General features: G+C 46.6%; 1 protein-coding gene across 1 annotated transcript; it reads left to right on the top strand.

The window, feature by feature from the left end:
* Positions 1-233: 233 nt before the first annotated feature.
* LOC306954224 (delta-1 crystallin) lies at positions 234-12790 on the top strand (the record flags this gene model as incomplete). Its single annotated transcript, XM_079545283.1, has 19 exons — positions 234-294; positions 5315-5377; positions 5818-5876; positions 6510-6704; positions 7634-7717; positions 8034-8090; positions 8354-8451; positions 8801-8878; positions 9189-9266; positions 9411-9463; positions 9777-9839; positions 10053-10167; positions 10748-10832; positions 11012-11071; positions 11243-11326; positions 11584-11664; positions 11760-11864; positions 12037-12143; positions 12640-12790. 19 exons carry the CDS (start codon positions 234-236, stop codon positions 12788-12790), a joined length of 1677 nt encoding a protein of 558 aa, XP_079401409.1.
* Positions 12791-13343: the final 553 nt, after the last annotated feature.

The following is a 13343-nucleotide window of genomic DNA, read 5'->3' as shown; positions in this document are numbered from 1 at the left end:
CCGAAGGCCCTCCTGGGCCCCAGCACAGGACAAACACCATCACCCCGCGCCCCACAGCGATGCCAACAAGGTAAACAGGCGCTCGGCTCAGACGCACACAGACTGTATCTGCACACACAATAAAAGCCCCACACGCAGCGCGGCCCGGCAGCCCGCACGCGGAGCAGCGCCGCAGCCCAACCCGCCCCGCTCCTTACACCTCCATCTTGTCCGCCGCCCCGCGCAGCCGCGCGATGAGGACGCCGCCTCGCAAGGGGCGGCCCCTGCCGCAGCGCAGCCGGACGGGAGCGTGTGGTGAGGCTGAAGGAGGTTCGGGAGAGGAGGGAGGAAGCTGAAGACGAAAAGGAACGACCGAAAAAAAAGCAGAAACAAACAAACAAACAAACAAACAAAAACAGAAAACGTTCTCACAAGCGAAAAAGAGCAACTGCATTGGCCGGGAATCGAACCCGGGCCTCCCGCGTGGCAGGCGAGAATTCTACCACTGAACCACCAATGCCTGCGTTGTTGTTTTATTTTCCCACCTGAATCTCTTATGCTCTGTTGCCAACCTTGGTCGGCAGACAGACTGCCGACATTTTTGCATTGCAATAAAAGACCTCTCAGGTACTCACAAACTTTTAAAATAGATGCACCTACGAGTCCCTCCGGATGATACGGAGGATGAGAATATACCATAAAATCACAGTCATAGAATATCCCAAGTTGGAAGGGACCCACGAGGTCCAACTCCTGGCTCAGCGCAGCACCACTCAAAAATAACAGAATATGGACCCTTTGTACATTGAAAGGACAGGCAGATTTCACTTGCAGAACAATAACTACTGCAGACAGAAGACTTGGTATGAAAAATGTTATTTGGAGTGGAAAATAGCATTGCTGTAGTCCTTCAAAATCAATACCAGGCATTTGCAAATAGAAAAGTAAAGCCTTATTGCTGTATAGATGTGTAGTCCTGCTGTGGTCTGATTTTTGTGTGTTCCTGTGTGGAGACAGGAGCTGGACCCAATGATCTTTACGGGTCCCTTCCAACTCGGGATGTTCTCTGATTCTATGAGTCCCATACACTGCTTGCTCATGGCAGGGCTGTAAGAGCAATAGAGGAAAGAAGATGGCTTAGACATGTTGTACCCACCACCTCCCTCTTATAGCAGCAGCACAAAACCCACTAGCTAATATTCTCTCCAGAGTCAACCCAGGAGAAAATCTACTCTCAATTTGGGCCTTTGTTTCTCCTTGAGGTGTTGCAAATTGTTGGCCAGTTCTGAATGATTTGAGAAAACAGAAGAACTTCAGGAGCCATCTAAAGTGCTCAGCCATAAACAGCTCTTGGGTGTTCAGGTACAGTCATGGTCAGATACCTTAGTGCTAGCAAAGGCTTAAAGTTTTTCAGCCCTTTTCATTTGCAGATCCGTTAAAAAGGTTTCATTAGATATATGGATCCATCCACGTACAAGCTGTAGTACAGATGGAAATTATTTTATACCCCAGAATCACTTTTCATGGAGTCCTGAGGAAAAAAAGAGCCAGGTGAAAAGTCTTTAACCTGCTGATTGAAAGCTGTTGTCTGACCCAGTGGAATGGCTGCAATGGATGCTGGTGTTTTTCATGTCAGGATTAACTGACCTTCCAGGTTGGCAAATGCCCTTCAACTTCTTTGCCATGTTTCTAATCTTGCCCATGAAACTGCCTGTACACCATCTCCCAGGTAGACTAAAAAGAAGAAAAGAATTTCAAAGCTTTCACTTGAGAATGTTATTTCCAGACTTTACCAAATTTCCAGAGTTGTGTTCCAGAAGCCTACAAATCCTTACGTGCCTCTCGTCACTCTCTGTAGATATGGATTCAAAATCTTCAGCATATTAATTGTATTTCTCCTTTGTTAGATTTCTCCCCCAGCACCAATTTATCATCTTTGTGTTCAGTGTTTCTCCCAAAGTTTTGTTCCAGACCTTTTTTACTGTCCACAATGACAATGCCCAATCCCAGCAGCTAGAAAGAATGAGCATAACACAAATGCCTCTCTCAGTGGCCCTCAACCTTTTTCTTTCCAAAAGAAATATTCTTCCTACATTCTTCCTACATTCTCCCTAGCAGAGAGATGCAGCCTGTTAGGGTTGAAGTACGTAAACGACCAGCTACAGGCCCACTGACATCATGCAAGGGGAATCTCTAAGAGAGAACTCATTACCATTACGTACAACTCTGCAGGAGAGATGGAGTGATTAGCTCAGTGAACTTTGTTTTTAATTGCTGCACGTTAGATGTTAGACAGTTATGCTACACCATCCATAGGGAATGCAGACATAGGTTTTTCTAAATGTGCTTAGCATGTCAACATTTTAAGCATTGGCTTGTGATTGTTACCACTAAGGCTTGGTAGAGAGGGGCCTCGGTATTAACTATTGAAAGCAGGGGGCCTAGCAATTGCTATTGAAAGCAGATCTGCAGGGTATTTGTATTCTTTGTCATGAAAGATGTTTACTGTATTCAGCATTTCGCTGATCACCCTATAGTGTCTTTTTTTCTTTTACATTCAAAATTCATTAAACAAGGTTGTTGTGTTTTGTTTTTTTTTAACAAAAAATGTCAGCACTGCTTCACACCAGTCTAGCTGACGCTGCGTTTGACCAGCACTTTCAGCCCACTGCGCTTTTTATTTTTCTAAACCAAAATGACACTTAAAAAAGAATGTTTTTAAAGAAGATATATTGTAGCTGTTTGTCACCTCAGCCTCAGTTATGAAAATGTTATGGATAGAGGATTTCTATATACCACAAAAGCACTTTCGGAGCTGCACTCCACAAGTATTGCGCTCTTCCAGCAAAACAGAAATAAGCACTGTGAATAGCAAGGATGTGAATGTGATTGCTAAAGCAAATACAAATAAAATTCAAATCTTAGAGCACATTAAAATATATTTAATTGAACTTCTCCACGCTGCAGCATGGGCGATTTCCTCTTACTACTTCATTGCATGTCATCTGGGAATGGTAATTTATGAATGATGTGCCATTCTCTGTGCCAAATGGAAAACAAGTGGACAACAAAACACCCTTCCATGAGAACCTCCTCAGGATTGACTGGGGACTGGGGATCTGGGGGGTCATTCTTTCATTAAGCAAATAAAGGACTGAAAGAAGAAAACAGACAGCAGTGAGACATCAATACCGGCACAAATAAAGAAGATAATAATGATGAGGATACGTTTCAGTGTTTGTTAGAAGAGACCTATTCTGCAATTCTATTCCCCTATTTTTCCCTCAAAAAAAAACCTTCCCAGCCCCAAAAGTCTTTAAGACATCTTATTTTTTCAATGTTCAGTTTCACATTAAGGATTTCTGATTGGCTTTACAGCCTCACTTCCATTTCTATTACAACAATATTACTCTGTATTCTATATTGCCCGCTGTATAGAAGAGATCAGTATGAAGTGTTTCATCTGAAAACAGGAAAAGAGAATTAATAACCTTCTAGATACAGTCTGGGGCAGTGTTTGTACGTAAACTAATCCCTGTGAAGTTGCTCAGTGCACAGTGATGCCGCTGATGGATCCCATGTGGAAGCACTTGTCCTTGCCATGTATAATTCCAGGCATAGATTAATAAAAATAGGATCACCTGATAACAAACACAGAAGGCTTCTTGATCACAAAACTAGATTTGTGGTCAAGACACAGATAATGAAAACAGCAGAAATGCAGCTAAGTTGTTGCTTTTGATTAATACCCGGCTGCACGTGGGTTGCACATTTTTGTCCCACAGCATCCATTAGAACAATTTATTTCATCACCACAAATATAACACATGAATGTGTTACTGATCTCTCATCTCACTTGGGCACCTGGGATCGTTACTTTTCCCCTTTTTCCCTCTGGGCACATCCTGCTGGATATCTTCAGGCAGAAAAACATACAGGCCTCACTTAGGCTGTGTGCTAACCTATACTCATACCACAAACATGAGACAGATGCTCTTCGTATCGGGGGCACTCAGGTTGTAAACTGAATGCTTATGATTCTTCCAAAAGAACAGCAATTTCCTGTCAAAGCCCGGAGTAAGGACAAGGACATTTGTAAAGGGTGAAAGAGACAAGAAAAGTAGTAAAAATGATGGATTTCAAAGCAAGAAGGATGTGATCACAAAGCAAGCAATTAAGCAGTTTCCTAATGTAGATGTCCTGGAGTAAATTGAAAAAGGAGACAAGTTGAAGAACTGAGAGAAAGAAGAAAAAGGACTGGACAGGCAGCTAAAGGGAAGGAAGAAACGGGGATGAGAAAATTAGAATATGTTTCATGAGCTTTGCCAAAGGTCTGTGCCATGCAGATGGAAGCATGCTACACTGTAGTAGCACACGGTAAGGCAAACCAACAAGTGCTCTGTCAGAGCAGGAAAGTGCTGTGTCTAATGTGAAACTGGTGCTGGGGAGCAGCTTTGTGAGCAGCTGTTTCCAATGCTCCCATTTTTTAAATCAATTCTTTAAAACCATGATATGTAGAGTCTGATGGAGTTAAGACATGGGCTATTTGCCAGGGCTGCAAAACAGTGACTGCCGTGGCACTGCACAAAACCCACAGCCTCAGGTTCACAGGACCTTCTCAAGATTGACCCAATGCAATTGGTGACAGCAGAAACCTGAAAGCTGAAGTGTCCTTTGAAGTGGGGTGAAAAGGCTCATCCGCACGGGAACTGGAGACAGAATAGCTCCCAGCTGTTTCATTCTTGTGTGTTGCTGGCAATGTAGATGGAGTGTGGATGATCCACCCAACATCCCAAGTACATTCATACCTATGTAGAGGGGGATGCCAGAGCGAAAGGACTCCTTCCATACAAGGATAGTCCCTGACAAGGAGATGACCTGCCAGTTAAACCACACAGCAGACACTCTCCCAACACAGATACTCTTACACCAATATCTTTACAAACAAGCAAAATGAGGGCATCTCTGTCAGCTCTTCTTCACAGCCACCCTACCCGCTGGGAAACCTCTCTCTGACCTTTTCCTGATTGAGCAGTGGCCGGACACAGGACAGGGGTGGGCAGCAGGAGGGGGGCCAGGGAGGAGGGGGGCAGAGCTGGGCTGGACGAGGGGACACCCCGCCCCAATGGGGCGTGACGAGCTGCCAGCCCAGGCTCCGAGGCACGTAAAAGCGGGGCGGTGAGACCGGAGAGCACGGAGCAACCAGCCAGGGCTGAGCTGCGGAGACGGTGAGCAGGGCCGTGCGGGCAGCTGGGGAGGCTCTGTGCTGCTGTGGGGCTGGGGCAGAGCTGAGCTGAGCCAGAGCTGAACTGAGCCTCGCTTTGCTGTTCTGCAGGTTGCACCAGGTGCCAGGATCGCTGCAAACACGAGCAAAACGTCGTCCGAAATGGCAACCGAGGTGAGGCTGAACTTTGCTTTTCGATGGGGTGCTCTCGGGGTGCTGATAGCTGACTGATAGCTCCACAGAGCATCCAGTCGTGTTCGTTAGGGTGCTTCAGGGTGCTTCTCTCTGTCTGATTTCTTTTCCCAGAATTTTGAATGGAAAGGGAACAGCAAACATATTTGCTGCAACATACTTATATACTGCAATAATATGCTTCTTTACTACTTATATACTGCCATATACTAAGATATATTCCAATACCTCTTCCCCATCCAAGCGCTTAGCTCCCAACCATCATCCCCAACCAGCACCCCGTCCATTCACAGCAGCAGGTTGCACTCCCAGCGAGGGGCTGCAAAACCTTGCTTTCACAGCTCGATTCCTCCACCGCAGTTCCTGCTGACAAACTGCTATAAAGAGAAAAGTTAATAGACTTGAGCACTTCGTGCCTACAGTTTCCCTCCTCTCTTCCGGCTGCCTGGGAAGGGGCTCCCGGAGCCGCCCGCTGTCCATGGTACCGGCGGCCCCGCAGCCCGGCGCTGCTGCAGCTTCTCGTTGTTTGAGGGTTTGGGAGTTTGCTGCTCTTCCTCTTTTCTTCTTACTCAACATTCATAATACTGAATGTCTGCGCTTTACCCAATTTGGTGTTAGCTTCAAACACTCCGTAATTACAGGAGTGTTTTACGAGTGTGGCTACTTTTGGCCCATAGCTCTTGGTCAACCGAATATTTTCTTGCAGTCTCCCCGCCTCCTGCATCTGTGTTTCAAGAGTCTGTGAGGGAGTTGATGACCTGTAGCTACCTTGAAGGATAGAACCATACAGTCCTTGTGCCATATGCACTAATACTTGTTTCAAGACAAAATCTCTCCAACAGGGGTAAAATATCTCAGACTCGGACTGGACAGCTCAAGGCTAAATACCTGCAAAAATAACATTTACTCCAACTCTTCTTTTTTTTTTTTTCTTCAAAGCTCTTTAAGTCCAGAGGCCTTTTTGATCAGTGCTACAGCACTGCAAAGGAAGATGCTGGGGCATGCCCACAGTTTTACTTGAATTATGTTTTACTTTTACCACGGCACTGAGAGATTTTTAGGAGAATGTATCAATAATGCATTCGAATATGTCCTTTAATTTCATTACTCTCAGGGGGATAAACTTTTGGGAGGAAGATTTGTTGGAAGCACAGATCCCATCATGGAGATTCTCAGCTCTTCTATATCCACTGAGCAGAGACTGTCTGAAGTTGATATCCAGGCAAGCATGGCTTATGCTAAAGCCTTGGAGAAGGCTAGCATCCTAACCAAAACTGAGCTGGAGAAGATCCTGAGTGGCCTGGAAAAGGTATTTGTTTCCTTCATAAACTGTCATGCATGCTCAGTACAATTCCCACAATAGTACTTTGATGAATAGCTTATCTGACAGCATCTGTTGTCAGCTCCCTGAGTTAATGCTCTAAAAAACATCTTTCTGTATCCCCATATCCTATTTCTTAGCACTAGGCATGTGGAAAAGTGCCTTCCAGAAAGGGAATGCTGTCTGAAACCAGGGAAAACTGGAGAAGCCTCTGTGTATTACATTTGGTACTCCAGCATATAATCTGGAAAGGAGATAAATGCTTAGAATCCATCTAGCTAAAGCAAAAATCCCTGATGAGCACAGTGTGGATACTTCTTATGGAAACCTGGTGCCTCTGTGAGGTGTGCTCAGCATGACCTGCCCTCCCATCCTCACAGACTGAACATTCCTGAGGAATTGTTTCAGTATAATTAGGAATATTCCTTCTCCAATGGCACTTGGGATCCCTTTGAGTCTGGCTGCCTGAGTTAGTAGAAGGCAATGCACAGTATTGTCTAGGGGTGAAGAAGAGGCAGCCCCTAAGCCCTTTTTTTGAAATACTCATTGTTGTTGCTCACCTACCATGGACAATGGGCAGTCTATACAATGTTTGTATAGGAAAATCTTTATAGACAATGCTAAAGCAATGACTGCCACTTCGGCTCACTTTCTCACTGTGATGCTTAAGTCCTGCTATAGCCAGGATTGCAGGATCAGCAAGGATCAAAAGATGAATCTCCACCAAGTGCAATAGAGAATATAGGGATAGAACAAGCAGCCAGCCTTGGCCTGAAAGAACAGGAATGCTGGAGCTCCTGTGAGAATGCTTTCATTTCCAATTAGGTGCAGAAGTTGGTCTTTCCTGGGGACAACTTGCAAGTCCCCACCTCAGGGAAACAGTATGAGCTGACTTGTGTTTCTGTTGACATTTATAGATCTCTGAGGAATCATCTAAGGGAATCCTTGTAATGACCCAAAGTGATGAGGATATCCAGACTGCCATTGAACGCAGACTGAAGGTTTGGGTCCTTTAATTGCTCTTATTCTTCTCCATCTCTATGTAGAGCTGCTGACATTAAGCACATGTGCCTCTGTCCCCAACATGGTGAAATTCCTCAATGCCCTGTGATACTGACATACCAGGTGCACAGCCAGCAGTGTCCAGGACCCCTTTTGTGTGGAAAATATGCTGTACAAGCCTAGAATCCAAATTTCTCCTTCCCCAGAAGAGAATCCTAGACCTGAACTCCTTGCTGAGTTGGAGGATGTCTGCTCTTGTGAATAATCTCTTGCCCAGAATAGAGACACTGACAGAAGTTATTCTCTTGTCCTCAGGAGCTGATTGGGGATATAGCTGGAAAGCTGCAGACTGGAAGAAGCAGGAATGAACAGGTATATATGGAACTATTTGTTTTTCCCATTGTGCTCCTCCCCTCCTCAGTTCAGGAAACCTCTGACCAGAGCTGCCTTTGGCTCCCATCCCATAGAAGAAGATATAGTGACATTATAACATCAATATGACCAAGGACACATCCGATAAATGAAGATTCATCTTCCCAACATATAGAACAAGGAGGGGGTTATTTTCCAATGACAGTGTCAGGCTACCATATATGTGACATACTTTTTTTCTGACTGTGGCCCATCTTATCCAGGTTGTGACTGACCTGAAGCTGCTCCTGAAGAGTTCCATCTCTGTCATCTCCACTCACCTGCTGCAGCTCATCAAGACCCTGGTGGAGCGTGCTGCCATGTAAGTCCTTTCCCAGGTCCATGCTCTCATCCTTCTTGGGACAGGAGACTCTAGACTCGCTCTTTGACTGGTAACAATCATGGCAACAGCAAAGTCTTCTGCAGAGGATGTTGCAGTCAGGCACTATGTAAGAGCACAGGGAATAGCCACTCTTTCTCCACAGCCCACGTGAGAGATACATTCCTCTTTCCTCATTGTATCCTGGGAATATAGGGAGAGGAATGCAAACACCATGTACAGCACAACACAGGCTAAAGATATTCTCCTCATTACCTTGCCAGAAAACCCAAGAATGTACCTTCCACTGCTCTCCATACTGACAGCTGTCTTTCTCTTCTTTCACATGCAGAGAAATTGATGTTATCATGCCTGGCTACACCCACCTGCAGAAAGCTCTGCCCATCAGATGGAGCCAGTTCCTGCTCAGGTAAGCACCTTTCACACTCAGCTCTAGGAAGGGAAGCTTTCTCCATTCTTGGAGCCCTGCACAGATGGAGCCTAGAAGTGCATCATTCTCTGATGGGGCAGCTGGGGGAGACACAGCAGAGCTAACCCTGAAAGCTGCCACAGGAATGCTCCATGTCCAGTGCCTCTTGGCTCTGACCAGCCAGAAATGCAAATGCTGAGTGCGCTGTAGAGGCCAACTCTCAGCATGCCCTATCTTTGGCCAGTATTACCTCTTGGCTCAGGCAAGGTTTCTCAGCTTCATCTGCTTTCTCTCTCATGTCCCCTTCTAGCCACGCTGTTGCACTGACCCGTGATTCTGAGCGCCTGGGAGAAGTGAAGAAAAGGATCACTGTGTTGCCTCTGGGAAGGTAATGTCTACTTTCTGTGTAATGCCTGGGAAACACTTTGTTATCTAATGTCTAGAGGGATATCTTCTCTGTTTAACACAGATCAATTTTGATTGGAGTTTGCAAGATAATATATGTGACTTCTTTTTCCTTCTTCCCTCGCAGTGGTGTCCTGGCAGGCAACCCACTGGAAATTGATAGAGAGCTTCTGCGTAGCGGTAAGTGTCTGCTGTTGAGTAGCATGGGTCTACTTGATGTATCTGGGAGGGAAGGAAGAAAAAACAAGTGGCTTCCCAAGGCATCGTCATGCACTATAATCCTGGACCAAGTCTCAAGGATTCACATGGTTTTTTTAATGCAAAAAGAGGGCTATGTGTGTGAGGTGGTAGCTCCCATGCTGCATAACACTTCAGCATGGATGTGCTGTTGGGACTACTCAAGGACTCAGTCACCTGTAGGCTGGGCAGTCTGCTGATTTCAAGCCCTGGTCGTGATAAACCTGACCTCTTCTGTCTGTCACTTTCCTTACAGAACTGGACATGACTTCCATCACCCTGAACAGCATAGATGCCATCAGTGAGAGAGACTTTGTGGGTAAGTACAACTCCACCATTCCTCCCTGCCCCAAGTTAGAAGCAGACACCGGACACCTTCCCAGTTAACATCATTTAACAAGGAAGCTGAAATCCCACACTGGGAAGAAACCAAATAGAAAATCTTTGTACATTTCTAAGCTCCAGTCAGGGCTCCCTGGTTTGTCAAACACAAACACCTTTTTCATCTCCTGCTTTTCTACCTTTTCTGCAGTGGAATTAATCTCTGTTGCCACCCTGCTGATGATCCACCTTAGCAAGCTGGCCGAAGATCTCATCATCTTCAGCACCACTGAATTTGGCTTTGTGACTCTCTCTGATGCCTACAGGTAGGTGCCTGGTCACTGACAGTCCATCCCCAAGGCTCTCCTTGTCCCTGATTTCTGTTTTTGGCAACTCAACCACATCTCCATTCAGTGATCACTCCTCCCCAGCTACTGCTGGCAGAAATATGCTGTAAGAGAACAGGCACAGAAAACTTCCTTCTCTGCTGGGAATTCCTGCCAAAGCCCTTCCCAGAACAGCCTGGCTTTGCAATACTAACAGACTTCCTGTCTCTCAATGCAGCACAGCCGCTGCCCTGCCTCTCTGAGGGCACAGAAAAACAAGTCCTGCCTGCTCTTGCCTTCTGTGCAACTGGGCCTTGAAGAGAAGCCTCTGTTTTGTCTCTTCTGAGAGGCAGCACCGGGTGGTAGCTCCAGACAGGACTGCAAAACCAAAGATTTTTCTTTGGGAAACATGAGAAACTCTGCACTCACTTCACTGCTTTCCTACACTGAGACAGGAGTCCAGCTAAGGGGGGCTACCAATCACTTTTGCAGGGCTGGGCCAGCGTGCTGCATGTCTTAGTCTGCATCTGCACAGACTGGGGTCTTGCTCACCATTACATTCCCAACACTTTTCTTCCAGCACTGGCAGCAGCCTGTTGCCTCAGAAGAAGAATCCTGATAGCCTGGAACTGATCCGCAGCAAAGCTGGTCGTGTGTTTGGACGGGTGAGCCTGTTAAAGAAAGAAGAGGGGCAGGGAAACTGCTCATATTGGGGCTGAAGGAGCTTCCTTCTTCATGCCTCTGTGTAAAAATTGAAATTATGCTGGGTGTAGGCTGTGGATCTCTGCTGGGGCAATGTGCTTGTCTTCCTGTAACTAACTGCCGTACCTGTTTCTCTCTGCAGTTGGCTGCTATTCTCATGGTTCTGAAAGGAATTCCAAGCACCTTCAGCAAGGATCTGCAGGTAAAGCAGATGTTAGCTTCCACTTCAGTTCTTTGAGGAGACTGTTGTCTCCTGCTCTAGAGAAGTCTCTTGCACTGTATTTCTTGCACAAGTACAGTTTGTGTGCAAGATGATAAAACTGCGGCTGCATCAGGTCACCTAACAGCAATTTCCATCCATGCTCTCATGCAGGAGGACAAGGAAGCTGTCCTTGATGTTGTGGACACTCTGACTGCTGTGCTCCAGGTTGCCACCGGAGTGATTTCTACCCTCCAGGTAAGGCTTCAGCTTCTCATTATTGAACGTGGTTGGAGATCACATGTTAAGTGTAATACAGATACAAGAGCTCTAGTCTGGTCCTAACATGAAGACTTGCTCACTCTTATTGCTTGTTAGTGCTCCCACCACAGGCAGCTCAGGTACACTTGAGCGGAATGTCCTTGGAGAGCCTGGTCCCTCCTAGATGAAGTCCATTCTTTGAGACCACTAAAGGTTCCCCAAAGAGCAGCTGACAGTAATATCTCTCTCTGCAGATCAACAAGGAGAACATGGAGAAGGCTCTGACCCCTGAGTTGCTGTCTACTGATCTGGCTCTCTACTTGGTTCGTAAAGGAGTAAGTATCAGAGGAAGGCTTGGAGCTCTGACTTCTTTAGATTCAGAATACTGCTCAGTGAGGGCCTGAGATGAGGCCTTCTGTTCTGTCCCCAGGTGATGGTCAGTGTGGGTCAACAAACACGAGAGCTGGAAACACATTCTTTACATGTATCCCAAGTAGTGGAACTGCTGCCGGGTGGACTTGATAGTAATTTACAGGTGGAATTTTACGTCCTAATGCCTCCCCTCTTCACGCCCTAGAAAACAAGGATTCGGATTTCATTTCTCTAATCAAAATCAAACCAACCAAAATGAGAGCCAATCTACTCTTGCCCAAGACTGCGTTTCATTTGCTTGGTTACTTGATTGTGCTCTTTGTTTCTCATTGCAGATGCCCATCAGACAAGCCCAAACTGCTTCTGGGAAGGCCGTCCACCTTGCTGAGACTAAAGGCATCACCATCAATAATCTCACCCTGGAGGACCTGAAGAGCATCAGGTTTGTACCGCATTACCATAGATCCCCTCAAAAGACTGATGTCAGCCTGGCTTCCTTATGGTCCCCTTCTGTACATACACTGGGATTGACAGCACTGCAAAATTCTTCCTGGTCTATATACCACTGCTGCTACTGCCAAGCTTGTATGGACTGAAGTTTGGTGAGGGAGACAACAGTGTTGCCTTTTGACTGGAGCAGGGGTTGGGCCACAGGTACTGGGAGGATATGGAGAAATTCATGCCTTGACCTGGAGGCACCAGCACTGTAGAAGAATTTGGCTTCAGACTTCCTTCCTCCCTCTGCCCTTGCAGCTGTGTCTTTGGTATGTCAGGAACTGCTCCTGTCAGGCACTAGAGGTGCAGAAGCAGAACTTCATGATGCTTTTCCCCTTGGAAAAGGCTCAGCCTCTACTTCCTTATTTTCTCCACAGGCAATATAAAGCCATCAAGCAGTGCCCCTCATTCCCCACTGATACCTCTTCTCTTTGCCTCCCCAGCCCTCTGTTTGCCAGCGATGTCTCCCAGGTCTTCAGCGTTGTCAACAGCGTGGAGCAGTACACTGCCGTGGGCGGCACTGCCAAGAGCAGCGTGACTGCCCAGATCGAGCAGCTGAGGGAGCTGCTGAAGAAGCAGAAGGAGCAAGCTTAGAGTGTGGGGACAAATCCCGTGGCTGCAGCGTTGTGCTTATCACACTAATCCAGAGTTAATAAACACTGTGGTGTATTGTAGTTCACTGAAACTCCTGTGTTGCGTATTGCTTTCAAGGGACAAAATTGGGCTTCTTCAGCCCTTCTGAGGCTGGTCACTGGTGTGAATGAACTCCCTCCTTCCTGGCAAAGGAACTGTTATGAGGGGACAAACTCTGCTGGGCAGCAGGAGGGCAGTAGGAGGGTGCTTCTACATCAGGAGACCTGCAAATGATGGGAGCAGTTGGACACAGCACAGGGCTGGACACAGCTGTGCCACAGCAAGCTGTACAACATGCTGAGGGAAGACTGGGGTGTCTGTAGGGAAAGACACATGGTACTATATCTGTAACACATGTCCAGCCCTCATTGAATTCCTGCTAGGACTATGTTTCCCAGCCAGCTAGGCTGCCTGCCTTCTGGCAGGGAAAAATTTCCTCACCAGTTGGCAGTGAAACATGCTTAGTCTTAAGCAGAACGTGGTCAGCAGGACAGCCCACAGCTCCTCCTCATTC

Source organism: Tetrao urogallus (genome assembly GCF_951394365.1).
Source record: "Tetrao urogallus genome assembly, chromosome: 20".
Classification (NCBI taxonomy): domain Eukaryota; kingdom Metazoa; phylum Chordata; class Aves; order Galliformes; family Phasianidae; genus Tetrao; species Tetrao urogallus.
The sequence above is the reverse complement of the archived record's forward strand: the minus strand, read 5'-3'. Positions and strand labels throughout refer to the sequence as shown.